Below are 16,846 nucleotides of genomic sequence, written 5' to 3' on the forward strand. Positions count from 1 at the left end.
GTCTCTCTTCATTCAGTGACTGGGCCTATAACTTCCTAAGGTCAAATGGACCTGACGACTACCAGAAAGAGAAGGGAGTATTTGTAGTCCTGTACACTATTTGGCTGGGAGGAGGAAACGTGCGGATGCATTCAAGGCCCCATGAAAGACCCTACCCCAAAGCTTGCCTCCCAATGAGTTCACTCTGCCCCCGCTCCCGTAGCTGTGGCCCTGTGGGCGCAGAGGTGATTCAGCCAGAATACAAGGGCCTTGATACGAACGTAAAACTTACCAGAGGGAGAGGGATGCAAAGAGTTGATGTTGGGTTTGATGTCTGGAAGGAACGGTGACTTCACATCCTGCCCTGGGGACATGTATGGTGGGATGTTACTTCCAGGTGTCATTGGAGGGGTGGGATTGCCAGGTAGTGGGGAGCTCGGGTAACCAGGCATGGATCTTCCAGGCTGAAAGGAAAACCAAAGCATTCAGCTAACTTGACACAGATGGACACAAATTGAAAGCCTTGGGTAAAATCCAATGTAAGTCCTACTTAAAGTAGGCATAGTTAAACTATAGAATTCACTTCCACAAGATATAGTGATGGCCACCAATTTGGACTTTATGAGGATTGGACAAACTCCTGGAGGAGAAGGCTATCAATTGCTACTAGTCCTGATGGCTATATGCTACCTCCAGTATCAGAGGCAGTATGCCTATGTACACCAGCTGCTGGGGAACATGGGTGGGAGGGTGCTGTTGCACTCATGTCCTGCTTGTGGGTTTCCCATGGGCAGCTGGTTGACGACCATGTGAACAGAATGAGGCACTAGATGGACTCTTGGTCTGATCCAGCATGGCTCTTATGTTCTTAAGTTAGACATGATTAACTTAAGCCCCATTTGTGTCAATGTTTCTACTCTAAGTAGGACGTTGGATTTTACCCCCTGTGGTTAATGGACAGGGAGAGACTGGCCACATTCACATGCCATGCTCAACTATAATTTAGTGAAACATGTCTGAGCTAGAATGGGCTGGATCATTTTGGAAGGAGGCATTCAGACATTTGCACTTTTGATTAACCACAGCTTGCTGTTTCGTCTGAGCCTGGAACTGTGCTTAATTTTAACTATGGTCAGTTTAAACAATCCTGCTTCGGTAACTATAGTTTGAAATTGGCTTGTCTGAAACAAGCCATAGTTAACGTTAACTACAGTTTGTTTGTCCAGACATGACAAACTTCCAGAGTAGAAGCAAAAGGGGAGGGGGAGCACAGGAACCCGAGGCTCAGCGTGGCTTGTTCCAGCTTGCGCATCCTGCCCTAAGCTATGGTTTGTCATGACGTGCAAATGTGGCCAGTGTTTGAGAATGAGGGAGGGCAGAAATAGATGCAGCTGCTTACTCTATGAAGGTAAGAGAAAGAAGCAATAAAAATGAACAAAAAATGGGAGATGGTAGAGAAAGTGGAACTTAACACAGAATCAAGAACACTAAATTCAGATTAATAACATTTGTTTGCCAACCTTTTAATAATTGGTTGTGGGGGTGGGGATATCTCATGTTAACAAACAAATGTATAAAGCGAGCAGGGTGGTAACAATTGTAGACTAATTAAAATGGAATATAAGGGGTCATATATAGCACATAATTAGCTTCAATTTCCATTTTTAAAAACCAAGAGAACCAAATGAGGACAGTGCTCTCTCTCTCTCTCTCTCCATGTGTGTGTGTGAGTGTGAGTGTGAGTGTGTGAGAGAGAGTCAGTCAGTCAGAGAGACAGAGAAGGCTAAGAGACAGTGTCTGGCTCACGGTCACCCAGTGAGTTTTGCGGTTTAGTGGGGATCTGAACCCAGGTCTCCCCAGTTCTAGCCCAGCACTCTACCTTTAAAGGGTCAGACTAGATGGACTATAACCAGGCCTTGCAAACTTAAGGAAAGACAAAAACAGTCCCTGAGAAATACTGCAAAGACATGAGCCCCTGGCTTCTATATCACTCTGCTAAGTACCTAAGAAAGTCTTGACAGAATTGAAAGATAAGACTCACCCCATTCATAGTAGCCTGCCCATAGCTGTTGAAGTTGCCCCCATTGAAATTGGCATTTTGACCATTGAACTGATCGGTAGGCTAGAAAGAGGAAACCCCCAAACCGTTAGTTGCCAGAAGAATCTATGCCTCCAGACCATCCCTATTCTTGAGGCAGAAACTGCCTTAGTCTAATTATTCAGTCATTCCTTCGTTCATTAATTTCATTTATATTCCACCCTTTTCTCCAAGGAGTTCATAGGTGGCGTATATGGTTCTCTTATTTTGTCCTCAACAACCACCCTGTGAGGTAGATTAGGCTAAGAGACAGTGTCTGGCCCAAGGTCACCCAGTGAGTTTTGCAGCTTAGTGGGGATCTGAACCCAGGTCTCCCCACGGCTGAACTCCCCAGTTCTAGCCCAGCACTCTACCTTTAAAGGGTCACACTAGAACTGGGGAGGCATCGCTACACCACACGGTTTCCAATAATACTACTTTTCTCCTCAACCCTCAGTACAGCAGCTTTCCCCAACCTGGTTCCCTTCAGGTGTCTTGGATTTCCAGCCCCAGCCAGCATGGTCAATGGACAGGAATGCTGGGAGTTGTAGTCATCTGAAAGGCACCAGGTTAGAGAAGGCCATCTTCTAGATGGTATCTGGTTGTCAGTGAGCAAGTAGCTTCGTTACCTGAAGGCAGACAGATTGGGGTTCTTTACATATTTATTTTATTTAGCACATTTATATTCTGCTTTTCTTCTCCCATGGAACTCAAGGTGTTCCCAAGCAGTCTCTCATCCAGGCTCCAACTAGGTCCACACCTGCTTAATTTCAGCAAGACCGTTGCATCCTGTGCCCTCAGACTATATTGGTCAGGGGCCATATTTGTGCCACTGTCACTGTATACCAGGGGTAGGCAACTGTTTTGGGCCATGGGTACATTGGCAATTTGGAAGACTGTCCCAGGCACCACCATAAAATAGTTGCCATGGGAGACATGGCAAAGGACAAGTAACCTCCCCTGAAGACTGAGTACAAGACAGAGATGGGGGTCTGAGACCCAACATACTAAATGGCTCCTTTGAACCCACAATTTTCTGCACCAACAGAAACCTATTTCACAGCAATCCCAGTGGCCAGTAAGAAAACTTTTTTGGGTCAGTGGGCACATTTGGAACATGGAGAGCGTTGTGAACGCTCTCACAAAATGGCTGCCTCAGGGAGCGGGGGGAGGTTGCCCATTTACAAAAAGCCTGCCATGGTGGGCATGGCTACTCACAGAACACCTGATTCCCAGAAGGCAAATGGGTGAGGCTAAAAGAAAAGTAACTTGCCCCCAAACCGAAGTACAAGGCAAAGGGGGGGAACGGTGTGTGTCTCTGAGCTCCAAAACATAAGACCACCATTTTGAACCAACATTTTTCTGCTCCAGAACTAATTTCACAGAAGGCAAACTGTTGAGGATCAGAGACATCAGGCCCAGAGGCATTTTTGGGGAAAAAAGATAGTGGGGGAGGTGGGCACTTCACTTTGCAGCATACCAGCCTCCCACTTACTTTTTTTACTTGAAAAATAATTAAAGTTAAAATAAAAATCAAGAGGTGTAGGGGACCTGGCAAGCACCAAGATACGTGTTCATGGGCACTACATTGAAAAACCCAGAATTATAACAACCTGCTGGTGGCTTAGCTGGGGCTGATTTCTTAGGAACTCTTTGGACAAAAAGCTAGGGATCTAGGATGAATAAAATCTTAAAACCCCAATGGAAAGCACAAATACCAGAGATGGCAGCAACAGAGCATTTCCTTGCTGTAGGTTACACGAAGGAGAGGCACACCCACCCACCCTCCCTCCCTCTGTCACTTAGGATCCTCTCCTGACAGGTTCGTCATTACTACTGGGGATTCTCTTTCTCCCCTCACAGGATGAATGTCTTTCACACATCCACAGAGAATCCTGGGAGACTGTTACCATAGTAACTGGGTACCTTATAGTATGGGCCACCAGTGCTGGAGGCAGAGAGATACTGGCTCATTCCCTGTTGCATGGGCATCCTGTGGCCAGGATATGATGGGGACGGAGCAGACGGCTGAGGCGCACTGGCGGCATATTGTCCAGCTTGGGCGGGGTACTGGCCTCCCTGCATGTACTGTTGTCCTGGATAACCCTGAAAGAGACACAGAGAGAAGGGAGAAGAATGATGGCCACATATTATTAATTTACTCAGTAAATAAATACATACACCCCTAGGCACATAGACCAGGGGCAGGCAACATTTTGGGGCCTGTGGGCACATCTAGCCATTGGAGAAACTGTCATGGGCACCACTACAAGACGCTGCCATGGGAGGCGTGGCTAGCCACAAAGGATAGGTAACTTGCCCAAAAGACTGAGTACAAGGCCAAGTGACGTCTAACCCCTAACACACTAAACAGGTCATTTGAACACACACTTCTCAGCACCAACAGAATTAACTGTGTTTGTTAATTTAACAAAAAGTGGGAGGGACGGGGCACCTTGGTGACCGCCAAGAAAGGTGCCCAGAGGCACACTGATGTCAGCAGGCATCATGTTGCCTACCCTGGCATAAACCTCCTCCATGCAAAGGGGAACCCTTATGGGGGCAAGGTCCCCCCTCACGCAGAGCTCCTTCACATGCTGGCCAAATGTGTGGTTGGCAGTGGGGCGGAGGGCAGAAGGCTGCTGCAATGTGTTGGCGATGAGGAGCGGGGTTAATTCACAGGTCGTTGAGGCGGTGAAGGTGGAAGGACAGTGCTGCCAACACTCCGGATGGCTGCAGTTGTTTCTGCTGCCCGTGTCACCATGTTTTTAATGTTTCTGCGCATCAGTAGATTTTGGCAAGACTCAGCTGGGCAGGAAAAAATGGGAGGGGGTGGCACTTAAGGCATTTGCATAGGGTTGTGCAACGGATAAGCCCAGAGAGCTTTGGCTATTGGGTGGTATAGAAATGCAATCAATCAATCAATCAATCAATATGCCCACCACTGCTGAAGGAACCACTACTTCCACTCTCCCTGCAGATGATCCCGTTTTCTACTTTCTGTGGCTTTCGTCCTCAAGCTGCTTTTTGGCCAACATGCGCGCACACGCACGCACATACACACACACACATGCACAAGTGCCATGCTGCCTATTGCACTGCCATCCAGAGAAATTGGAATGCAGGCTAAGAAGAGGCAGACTTCATTTTTCCAAAGGGTTCCTTCTCTGGAACTCCACAGAGTGCAATATATCTTATCTAGAAGGCCACTTCTGTTTTACTTTTGAAGTATTTGTTCCTGGCTGAATTTAAATTGAGTCTGGGCTGGCGTGGTCGGAATTAGGTTGAAATTAAGGCTGGGGGTCCAAGGACTCCTCATGGCAGCTCCTTTTCCTATGGTCTCAGCTGTTCAAATATATATCTGCTTCACCCTAGCAGAATCAAGAAATAAAGTGTTAATGCTTGCTAGTAAAGCTTGTATTGGTAGGAATCCAAGACAGATGGGAGAATGCAACTGTTGTGCCCGATTCCACCCATCTTGAGTATGGGGGAAAATCTGTTTGAGCAAATTGCAGGCCTAGGAATTCTGTGGGTCTACACTTCTCAGGAGGGAGCACAAAGCATCTTGTTTTTTAAAACTGTGTTAAGGGTTTATTGATTTAATTTTAAAAAAATGTTGTACATTATTTTGATGGCTTTTTAGCAAATAAGGCAATGTCTAAATGCAAACAAACAAACAAACAAGTAATGAATGAATGAATGAATGAATGAATGAATGAATAAATAAATTCACTTTTCCGGTTCTAACACCCATTCCTAGGCCCAGAATTCTGTGGGCCTACACTTCTCAGCAGGGAACACAAAACAACCAGTTCTGACTTGGCAACAGCTATCTATCCCTTGGTTACATCATGTTTAGATTACTGCAATGCGCTTTACATGGGACTACCCCTGAAGAGTGTTCAGAAGTTTCAAGTGGTGTAAAATGTGGCAGCTAGGCTGCTAACCAGTACATGGTATTGGGAGCATACTCTTGAAAGACCTGCGCTGGTTGCCAATTGCAGCTCTAACACCCTTTTCTAGGATTTGGGCCAAGTATTTGCTTATTTGCTTTGCGCGTGTGTCCAGTGTCAGCCTGCAGGGCCCCAGTTTTTTCAAAATGCATCCCCGCTCTGTGCTCACCTCACTGGAGTAGGTCCTCTTGACGCTTTGCCTGGGAATCTGCTGGCCTTGCGGAGGCCCGGGGTATCCATGCTGGGGCATCCGTTGTCCACCGTACATGGCATTCATTGCTGGAGCCCTTGCTGTGTTCATGCTCATGGGAGACATCCCAGAAGCTCCCATCACACTGCCCATGTTGGCGGGATTCATCCCAGGGGGCACAGCTGGTCCTCGGGGCCCTGAGTGAGGAAGGAACTGGCTATTGAATGCCTGCCCAGCCCCCATCTGCAGAACATGAGAAAGAAACAAGTTCAACACAACATGGTAGAAAACCAGGCCCTATGGAAATAGGGGGGTTCAAATAATACAGTATACCCCAACTGATGCCCAGTGCTTGTCCCTACCAATGAATTATGCATCAGTCACCATCCCAACGTACCTATCAAAGTAGCCTTGTACTGAAAGCACTAGCTTGGTATGCCAGCTCAGAAACATGTGTCTACCCAGGGCAAGAGGCAGATCAGAGTTGAAGCTGGCCTTCGTTTTCAAAAATGGATATTAGCCATTGCTTCTCTATCCCAAAATGCACTACTAGTGTGATCTGAAACCTGCAACACCTACTGCCGATTAATTCATTCAGACTGCTAATAGGAACATAGGAAGCTGCCTTATACAGAGTCAAACAACAGGTCAATCTTGCCCAGTATTGTCAACACTGACTGGCAGCAGCTCTTTAGGGATTCAGGCAGGAATTTTTCCTGCCCTTCCTGGAGATGCCAAGGATTGAACCTGAGACCTTCTGCATGCAACACGTGCTCTACCACTGAGCTACGATTCCTCCCTCAAAATCTTCATTTTGAGACTGGGTCTATCAAAATTGCAGACCTTGTAGGCACAACATCTGGCCATTTTTGGACTTTGCTGTTTCTTCCCCCTGCCTCCAGCTTTTTGTACTACCTAGCCTGATGAAAAGTTCTGGAGAACTCGAAAGCTTGCACATTTTTCTGGAATCTTGGTTGGTCCTAAGAAAGGTATTGCCCAGCTGTGGGGGTTTTCTTCTTCATGGCTATCTTTTTTTCTTTCTTTTTTTTAAGGAATTGCACGTAGCCAAATGCAAGGAATTCCAAGGCTGGATGAAGTACTCTTTCCCTCCACTGCAATGAGCTCTGAAACCAAGCAAGCTGCCAAAGAAGGGAAGCCCCCTTCCTCTTGCCCAGCATAGAAATGCAGGAGGCTACTGGAGGAGGGATGGAGCTTTGGCCTGTTTTGGAAAAGTGAAACTATGGCTTCCAACAGCCTTCCCCAACGCGGTGCCCTCCAGATCTGCTCCCATCACCCCAGCCCCTTGCCCTATACCAAACTTGGTGCCCTATTGGGACTACAACTCCCATCATGCTCATGCTGGCTGGCAGTGATGGATGTTGTACACCCTCACATCTAGAGAGCAACAGGCTGGGAAAGGCTGGTTTAGCATTATGTGCAAACCAGCTCTGTGGCTTACTACACATCTTGGCCCAAGACTCTCAGGTTCCATTTTGAGTCCCCCAAAACTTCATCTTTGGATGCATTATCACCAGGCTCCTAGTGGCTGTTGCTATTGCTGACTCATTCACTTCAACTGGCCTTAATAACCCCAAAGCATTCCCTGTCCTGAGCATGGCCCCAGGCAGGAAACCATCAAAGCCCCTCAACCGCCTAGAAGCTTTGAGGAGGCATCTCCCAGTGCATAGCCATCTAGCCCTTTTGAGATTCAAATTTTTCCTCAAACTGTTCTGCAACACCCAGGGCTCCCTTGAATCACTTAGTGGCAGGATGACCATTCCTTAAGTCAGTATGCTACTGTAAGCGAGGCTTAGTTCTCTTCATGCATTTGCTAGTTCAACTGCATCAAGATTCCTTTTGTGCATCAGTGTGTTTAAGCTGTGCCTTTGTTCTGGATCTTCTTTTTTTGCATCACAATGGCAGACTGGTTTGCTGAGGTGGGGGAAGGACACCCACCTTATTCAGAGGGAAGATTTTAATAAAACTGATCCTGAGCTGAAATCACCATGGCTCCCTTCTTGGGATCCTGGCTGTCAATTAGCCCCTTCCTTGCTCTTGTGGGTTGTTCTGTGGTGGCTGGGGTGTCAAAGTCCATGGGGCGCATAGACAGAGGGCGTGTCTAGACGGACAGGTCCTAGCGCTATGAATTAGAAGACACTGGGCAATAGGGCTATCTTTTTCTTAACAGATTTTCTGTGTTAAGAAAAAAAGGACAGAAGCAGCAGAGGGGAACCACAGGAGGGCTAAGAGTGGAAGTTGACAGCCTGGCCTCTGGATCCTCCATAAAATTCTGAGAACGATATTGGGTGATGGTGCGATAACAGCCTTGTCTGGGAACACCCTGACCATGTGCCTTACAGCTGTTGCAGAAGAGGGGCAAAGTGCATGCTTTGCATGCAGAAGGCCTCATGGTCAATCCCTGACATCTCATTATATATATAAAAAAGGAACAAGTAGCAGGTGTGAGAAAAACCTTTATTTGCTGGAGAATAGCTGCCAGTTAGAGTAGATACTATGCTGAACAGATTAATAGCCTTACTTAATTGGAAGGCACCTTGGAGATCATCTAGTCCTACACCCTGCACAATTGCAATTACAGCATCCCTGACAAATGTCCGTCCGGTCTTTGCTTAAATACCTCCAGCGAAGGAGAGCCCCACCACCTCCCAAGGCAGTCTTTTGGACTGTTCCTATAGTTAGGATGTTTCTCAGAAATGTTTAGCCAAAACCGGCTTCCTTCAATCCCCACCTGTCTGTTCTAGTCCCACCCTTTGCAGCAACAGAGATGTCTGCACCATCATTCACAGGGGCTGTGATCTTATTTGCCACCCCCCAAAGCAGGGCCTTCTCACCACTTCATCCTAAGGCTACAAGTAAACCTAGATGCTGGCAGAAGTACAGACAGAGGAAGAAGATTGCCTCTCCCCATCCGCTAGCCACGCTGAGGAGGACCCCAGTGTACTCTTAACAGATTCACTGCTTGAACTTGCATCACAGCATTGAAACAGATGCTACTCCTTTGGCATCACACTTTCCCCCCAGACACCAAGTCACATCCTGTTGGCTCTTTTCTTCACCCTTGAAACATGCTGGAAAATGTCATGCACTGAATCATGGTCCACATCTTACCGCTCCATACTGGCTCAGTTCCTGGCTCTGCTTCTCTTGTAGGGCAGCAACTGTGGCCGTGGCTGTGGCTGTGGCCGTGGCGGCGGCAGCTGCAACAGCGGCAGCGGCAGCTGCTTGGGTGAAGTCTGCAGGGGGTCTCCCAGTATGTGAAGGAATGCCCATTCCCCCGGGGCCATTCGGGCTGCCTGTATAACTAGAGAGAAGAGGAGGACTATAGGCAAGGAGGTGCATATTCTTTGCGACAGGTGGGCAGAAGGTAACTCTGGATCTACTGGTAGAACTTGGGGTGATCTGAAGTAAATTTCTGACTCCCAATTATTGATCCATAGCAGCAGCAAAATGACTCCCTCACCCTAAATTATACTGATGAAACAAAGAAAACTTGAGGTAACCAGGAGTGGATTTTTGTGTGGAAGGGCTGTGAGCACTGACCTTATGGCCCTCTTAGGAACTTATGGGAAGGCTGCATTTAGACTGCTTTTCTCTGTAACAAAAGAACTGCAGGGAAAAACACCTGTCAGTCATCATGTCACACAATAGCCCAGTTTGCACATCAGAACAATCCAGGTTTTTTTAAAACCTGGCTTGATGTGAATGGGCGAGAACGGGGGAGTGTGCTAGCTCCTGTGGCCCAGTTGGTCCTGGTGCAAGCTAAACAACCCAGTGACATTCTGTCCCTGCGTTGTTCAGCATTGTGTGCTGAGAAATCTGGGTTGTTGGACAATCCAGAGTTGAAACCCGGGTTTGTTGTGCAAACTGGGCCCATAGCCCATGTACTAATATCATGTCTTGATACTTCTTGGGCTGGGAACTGGCACGTCATCACAGGAGCCATCTACTGATTGAGCTAGGTGGTTTTTTACTTCTATTTTATACCAAGTAACTAACTACCTGATCTCTGTAACTGGCTCAGAGTCAGTACTAAATCAGCATGTTTACTCGGATATAGCAACCAATTACTATGCGAGGTTATTTACCAAGTTATCTAAATAATATATGAGAAGAAGTTATTTATATCAGTGACTTAAACTGGCCTTTTTTCCTGGTGACTTAAATGTATAAATTGCTGATTTAAGTCACTTTGCCCTATTGCCACTGCATCCCCAATTTCCTAAAATCTCAACATTATGATCAGAATGAATTATACAAATGAGGTGCAGTTGAGCAAAAATTCACATGCGTTTGTCTCATATTTTCTGGGAAAGCAATTAATTGTGGCTGCATCAGCTTTCCCCAACAAGGTGCCCTCCAGAAATTTTGGACTACAACTTCCACCATCCCTGATCATTGGTCACTCTGGCTGGGTCTGATGGGAGTTGTATTCCAAAACATCAGCCAAATTGGGTAAGTCCTTATCATGTTCTGCTGCTGTTGCTTTTGCCCCATGGGAACAATCTAGGCCAGCCAGGGGGACACTAGCTATTTAGAAGACTTTTAAAGGTGGAGGTAGAGTGGAAAGGGACAGAAGAAGTAGGAAAACCAGCTCTGTAAGGTAGAACCTCAACAACAAAAAATCAGCAGACTTCAGCAAACATATTGAAGGTCACTTGGGAACCTTCTTGTTAATGCTTCTGGACTCAACCTCTTCTGGATCTGTAGACAGAAAATTGCTTTTGACTGATCAAAAGGCCTGGATTGATGACTTTCAGGAAATGGTAATGCTACATGGATAAGAACTAACATTATCTCCTGTTTCTAAGTCACTGGATATGGGATACCCTTTTTCTTTGCAATTCTGAGCCAAAATTATTATGCTTATATATCATCAGCTGTTTGGGGGACCCATAGGTCAAAAAGAGGCATATAAACAATACAAGCAAATTCTGTCTTCTAAGTACACCATCCAAGTTCTCATTGTTACCATATCTGTGTCTTTCCCCTTTGCTCTTTTGTGGACTGTTCAGAGGGCACACTCACTCAGCCCCTGACTAGGGTGTACGCAAATGGCCACAGGATAAAATATTAATATAATAACTAAAAAGCCAGGGGTGGTGCTAAGCAATTTGCAAAATTTAGGATCCAGACAAAAGGGCAAACTGGTTTTCTGACCTCCAGGTGTCAGGCCCAATTTTTAAGGTGCTAGCAGATACTGGATGCCTGGATTTCCCCACCTCTGTACAGAATACTGATATAGGGGAAGCCTTCCCCAACCTGGTGCCCTCCAGATGTGTTAGACTACAACTCCCATCACCCCCAGCCAGCATGGCCATGATGGAAGATATAGTCCCAACACATCTGGAGGACACAAGTTCCAGTTGGCTTTTCAGCCTAGGAAAACCAGTGCCAGAGGCTTTCTAGACAGTAGTTGGGAGGCCCAGCCAGGGTAGGATGATGCTACGAGGGTGAAGTGTCTAGGAGATTAGGCAACTGGGCCTGGTGACCATGAGCTGGCAACCACATTTATTCACACATATACACATGCCTTTTCCCCCACTTGCTTGGCATCAGTAACAGTAGGAAGGGGATGACTCTTCTTGGAACTAGTAACAGGAGACCGATGGCTCAGCTCTTCATGTGCCCACCCCTGGTCATGTTCTCCCATCACAAATAGGATCGATGCACATGTGAAAAGTTTACCAAAGGAATTCCTTTTTTTTTAAAGTCCACTTCTGCTTGTTTTAGAATCCCAAAGAAGGAAGCAAACTCTCTTCCATTAGCACAAGAACAGGCCGAGGAGGATGGAGAAGGTCTCGGTGTTCCCAGCAGGAGGAACCACACACTAACCCAACCGCTTCAAAACAGCAGCACCTTGTTTATTCTGGCAGCGACTGCTCTCCCCTTACTAATGTGAATTCACTATTTAAACTAGTCTTCCTCAACCTGGTGTCTTCTAGATGTGTTGGACTGCAACTCCCATAATTCCCAGCCAGCTTGAAGTTGCAATCCAACCCATCTGAAAGGGGCCAGGTTGGGAAAAGCTGATTTAAACGATGCCTGCAGACCTCCTTCTTTAGCCTGGAAAGGTTTTAACAGCTGGAGTTAAGCAAGCATTGGGGAGGGGTGGGAGAATGTGATATTCAAGATAGCAATCTGAACTGAGTATTTTATTCACGGGCTTTATTAGGACTTCGGGAAGGATAGAAATTTTAAAAATACTAAGTCAAATAAAGGCAGTGTAGGTCCAGTGAATCAAGCTTCATAGGAAAGTCACCCTTCTGCCAGATGTGTGTGTAGGAATTCCATCCTGGCCCCTAAGACAGCAATCATTCATTATGGCTGCAATGTTTAAATGGTTAGATTAATTAACAACACAAACCTATGCATGTGTCCAATGACTTACTCCTAAATAACTGTGTAGATGTAGAGCAGCCCTTCCCCAACCTGGTGCCCTCCAGATATGTTGGACTACAACTCCCATCCTTCCCAGCCAGCATGGCCATGATCATACTGGTGGGGAAGTTGTAATCCAACACATCTGGAGGGCACCAGGTTGGGGAAGGCTGATGTAGATGACTGCAGTTTAAAAAGACTTTCACAGCGCAGTCTGATATGTGCGCACTCAAAAGTAAGTTCCTCCGAATTCGAAAGGGTTTACTGCCAGGTGAGTGAGTATAGCATTGTACCCAGGACTAAAAAGGTGGCCCCAATTAAATTGCACAGATTTTTTAAAGTATTATTTTTAATTCCGGTGCTTATAAAAACTTCAGGCAGCAAGCAACTTCTCAAAAGTGGCATTCCCCTTGTTCTCTCACATAGGATGGAATGCCTCTTCTAAGCTGATGCCTGCCGTGATGTGCATGCATGCGTGTGCAGTATCCAAAAACGAAAGAAGAGTGCTGCTTGCTTCAGACATAGTTTTACCCATATGCTCTGCTGGCCTCATGCCGGCATAGCAAAAGGTGTGTGTCTCTATCGAGTAGTTTCTCCCCCTGCCCTTCCACTTTTTGGCTGCTTTCATTCCCTTTTAAATTTACCCTCTATTGGTCCCAAGGGGAGGGCAAATATGTATACCAGCTCCAGGGCTAGCATACTCTGCCCCACCCCAGTGCTCAAGGTAGCTGTGCTGGATGAAGGACAGACTGGGCCACTAGAACCTACCTTGTGGTGAAGCCCGGCCCTCCGGGGTAAGTGTTGCGACTGTACATCCCTGGCTGCACGTAGCCCTTCCCGGTGGAGCCCTCAGGGTAAGGCTGCTGCCCCATAAACTGGGGCGAGTTCATTCCAGAACCGCTGCTGGCCACACTGGGCATCATGGGATTGCCAGAGGTGTTTCCCCCAGGGCCCATGGGGTTTCCAAAAACCTGCAAAGGGACAGAGCCCAAGAGAAGCAGTGTCAAGAAGCAAGGAAACATTGCAGGAAGTTTTGAACACCATCTGAGAAATGGATATTGAGCAGAGGGTTGGACTAGATCAGAGGTGGGAAGACTTCAAGCTTGCGGGAATCTATTTTTGTTTTACTAGAACTAGGAGGTCTACCAACAAGGTACAAGACAGTAGACAGGTGGAGGCAGAAATCCACAAAATTAATGAATAGGAAACTTTCAAGCACATGCTCAACTCAGGAATGAGGGGGAGGGTTGTATCACAGTATACAGTCCTTTTTGCACAAAACTTCACTCCTGGTTTCCCCCACTCCTCCCAGCCTTCTTAATTTCGGCATCCTAATTTTTTTTTCTGGTGGTGGCGGGGGGGGGGGGGGAGTCTTTTTGTTATTTCTATTGGGAATGAGGAACGACTGCCCATCTACTGCAAATCACCTAGAAATCTGCTCGTAGATTTCAATCTACCTTTTGCCCAAAGGTCCCTTCCTACTCTACGTTTATATGATATTTTGGGGGTTGGACTCGATGGCCTTGTAGGCCCCTTCCAACCCTACTATTCTATGATTCTATGATCCTGTAGCATACCTAACCTACAACCAATAACCTGGAAGGATAGCATTTGGGTTGCCACTTAAATTAATAACAAAAATGTGCCTTTAATAGCAACCTATAGCTTTTTCCATTCTGGGAAAAGCTTCACCTGCTAGATTTCCAGTTGAGCACCAAAACTAATAAAGAAAATGACCATCCTAGGTGGAATAAGCAGACATGCATGCAGAAGCACAAGTAGAAATGGGGAGGGAAGGATGAAGTAATTTCAGCAGGATCAGCCTTCCCCAATCTGATGCTCTCTGGATGTTTTGGACTACAACTCCCAGCATTCCTGACCATTGGCCAAGCTAGCTGAGGCTGATGGGAGTTGAAATTCACAGCATCTGGAGGGCGCCAGATTTGGAAAGGCTGAGCAGGATGAGTGGATAGTGTATAGCAAATAATGGGAAATTATAGCTCTGTTCCTGCCATTTCATCTAGAAGGACAGTCAAGAGAAGAAAAGTAAGGTAGATATCTGGATTCATTCAGGCTGTAATCAGATGGATCTGTTGTTACATCATTTTGAGCTCTATATACATTTTAAATGAGCAAATGAAAGCAAAATACATTTTATGATGTTCTGCTTTAAATCCTGGCAATTAGAATGAAGAGACTAAAAAGAGCATTCTTCACTATATTTGTAAAAGTCAAACAGAGGCATCTCCTCCTTAACTTGCTGAATATAAGGATCCAATTGTGAACAGATGATTAGTAATTTACATATGAATGTTAGCTAAAGCCTGGCCCAATAGTTCAGATCTAAAGCCTTGCAAGCAGAGGTTGGGAAGAAACACATCTGGTAGCACAAGATTTGTTACAAAGTCAGCATACAGTACAAACCTCTGTATGTATGCCTACTCAGATGCAAGTCCCACAAAGTTCAATGGGACTTACTCCCAGATAAGCATGTACAGGATTGCAGCAATCCTGTACACACTTACCTGGGATTAAATCTGAGCTGGAGCTTAATCCCATGAATTTTATATGCATACTTGTTTTCATCTAGCAAGCTCAACTGAGGTCTTGCACAATTCACCTGACAGAGTACAGCAACATTCCTTATGTCCTTAGGAAACCAGGTTGAAATTTAAATTGATCAGAACAAATGCAAAGTTAGAAAACAACCTTTTAAAATGGGAAAAGATGGAGAATCTTTTTGAAAAAATGAGGCATCTCTTTCCCAACCTGGGAGGTCTGGTACTGCAAATGTAAATAACTATTATCTTTTTTTACATGCTCAGTAGCAACATTTGGGGGCAGGGGGAGAAACCTTAGCAGGGGACCCCCCTGTTGTTCTCCTCCCTTGTCCATCCGACCCAGTTATAGCTTGAGCAACCTGGAATGCACTGGAGTGATGGGAAGGCAGACAGTCCTAGTGTAAATTAATCTTATCTTGTCTATGCTTTGTAGGAGAAGGGGAAGCCCCTTCTGTCTTCCTCCTCCTCCTCATCTGCCAACGTTATGCCTAAAGAACAGGAGATACAAAGTTCTTTTTGGGGAAAAGGCAGGACATTAATAACAATAAAAGTAAAATATACACAGGAGTGAAATAAGGCTTGGGCTGCAATCTTAAGCACATTTACTGGGAAGTAAGACTTGTTGCACACAGTGGGGCTAACAGCACAAACTTTATCTGCTCAGAATTAATCCCTATTGATTATGGTGCTTACTCCCAAATAAGTGTGTGTAGGATTTCAGCCTTGCTTCTGAGTAAACATGCTTAGGATTGTGCTATTAGAAGCCTAGTGCAAAGTAATGACAAATGTACCGTAGATTTGGAGGGATCAAACTGGCAGGGCTGGAGAGTGGAGGTGGGAACCAAGTTAGCAATAGCATAGAATTAATGGAGGGGGAAAGGCAGGGAGATGTGAAAGGACAGCTTAGAAAGGGATGGCAAGATGTCGTTTCTTGACCTGGGGTAGGTCTCTTTTAAAAAACTAAAAACTAAACTTTCCCTAACAAATGCTCACTGCTGCAAGTGAAACACAGTTTCAAAAACTGAGGGAAATATTTACCAGACTTTGTACACCTCATCTTAGATTTTATATGAAAGTGCACAGGTAGCAAAGTCAGCACCATGCTAACTCTCACAGCCCCCTGACCCGGCTGCTGCTCCTCATTGCTGTTGCTACCTGTTTGCCTGCCCTCTCCAGGTGAGCAAGAAGTGACATGGGCCAGGGGAAGGAACAGCAACCTCTGCTCACCCTGCTCTCTCCCTCTGGGCAGCGCTGTGGATTGGGCACAGAAGGAGTGGGCAAGACAATGGGCAGCAGCAAGAGAGAGAAGAAGGGGATATTCAGGGAGCAGGCCCCCTGAGGGCATCTCGCCCAAGCCTCTCCACAAAACCCAGAGCATATGCAGACAGAGACTGGATTTACACAACATGCTGACCCACATTTAGTGGTTCAGTGTGCACTGTTGTTGAAACACGGGTTAGCATGTTGTCTGAACCCAGGACATTTTCCACAGGGTGACTTGTTAACCATGCAGTGTGGCTTGTGAACTGCCCTGAACAACCCAACAACAAACCATAGATTCTATAGGTGGCTTGTTAGAGAAAAATAAGCCACACTACATGGCTAACAAGCCACCCTTCAGAAAATGTCTTGGGTTCTGACAACATGCTAACCCACAGTTCAACAAACAACCCATGGTTCAACAACA

General features: G+C 46.1%; 1 protein-coding gene across 5 annotated transcripts in view; it reads right to left on the reverse strand.

The window, feature by feature from the left end:
* Positions 1 to 16,846, reverse strand: part of ZMIZ2 (zinc finger MIZ-type containing 2) — a 118,136-nt gene that overhangs the window by 20,817 nt on the left and 80,473 nt on the right. For all 5 annotated transcript variants that reach the window (XM_084803874.1, XM_084803875.1, XM_084803876.1 and 2 more), the window contains 6 exons: positions 13,367 to 13,569; positions 9,329 to 9,521; positions 6,179 to 6,442; positions 3,983 to 4,162; positions 2,021 to 2,101; positions 272 to 443 (listed from right to left, as the gene is read on the reverse strand). In XM_084803874.1, the coding sequence (XP_084660000.1) occupies positions 272 to 443; positions 2,021 to 2,101; positions 3,983 to 4,162; positions 6,179 to 6,442; positions 9,329 to 9,521; positions 13,367 to 13,569 (1,093 nt within the window). The remainder of the gene's footprint in view (positions 1 to 271; positions 444 to 2,020; positions 2,102 to 3,982; positions 4,163 to 6,178; positions 6,443 to 9,328; positions 9,522 to 13,366; positions 13,570 to 16,846) is intronic.

This window comes from Heloderma suspectum, chromosome 6 (genome assembly GCF_057233095.1).
Source record: "Heloderma suspectum isolate Gila_16-S chromosome 6, 16-S_ref, whole genome shotgun sequence".
Classification (NCBI taxonomy): domain Eukaryota; kingdom Metazoa; phylum Chordata; class Lepidosauria; order Squamata; family Helodermatidae; genus Heloderma; species Heloderma suspectum.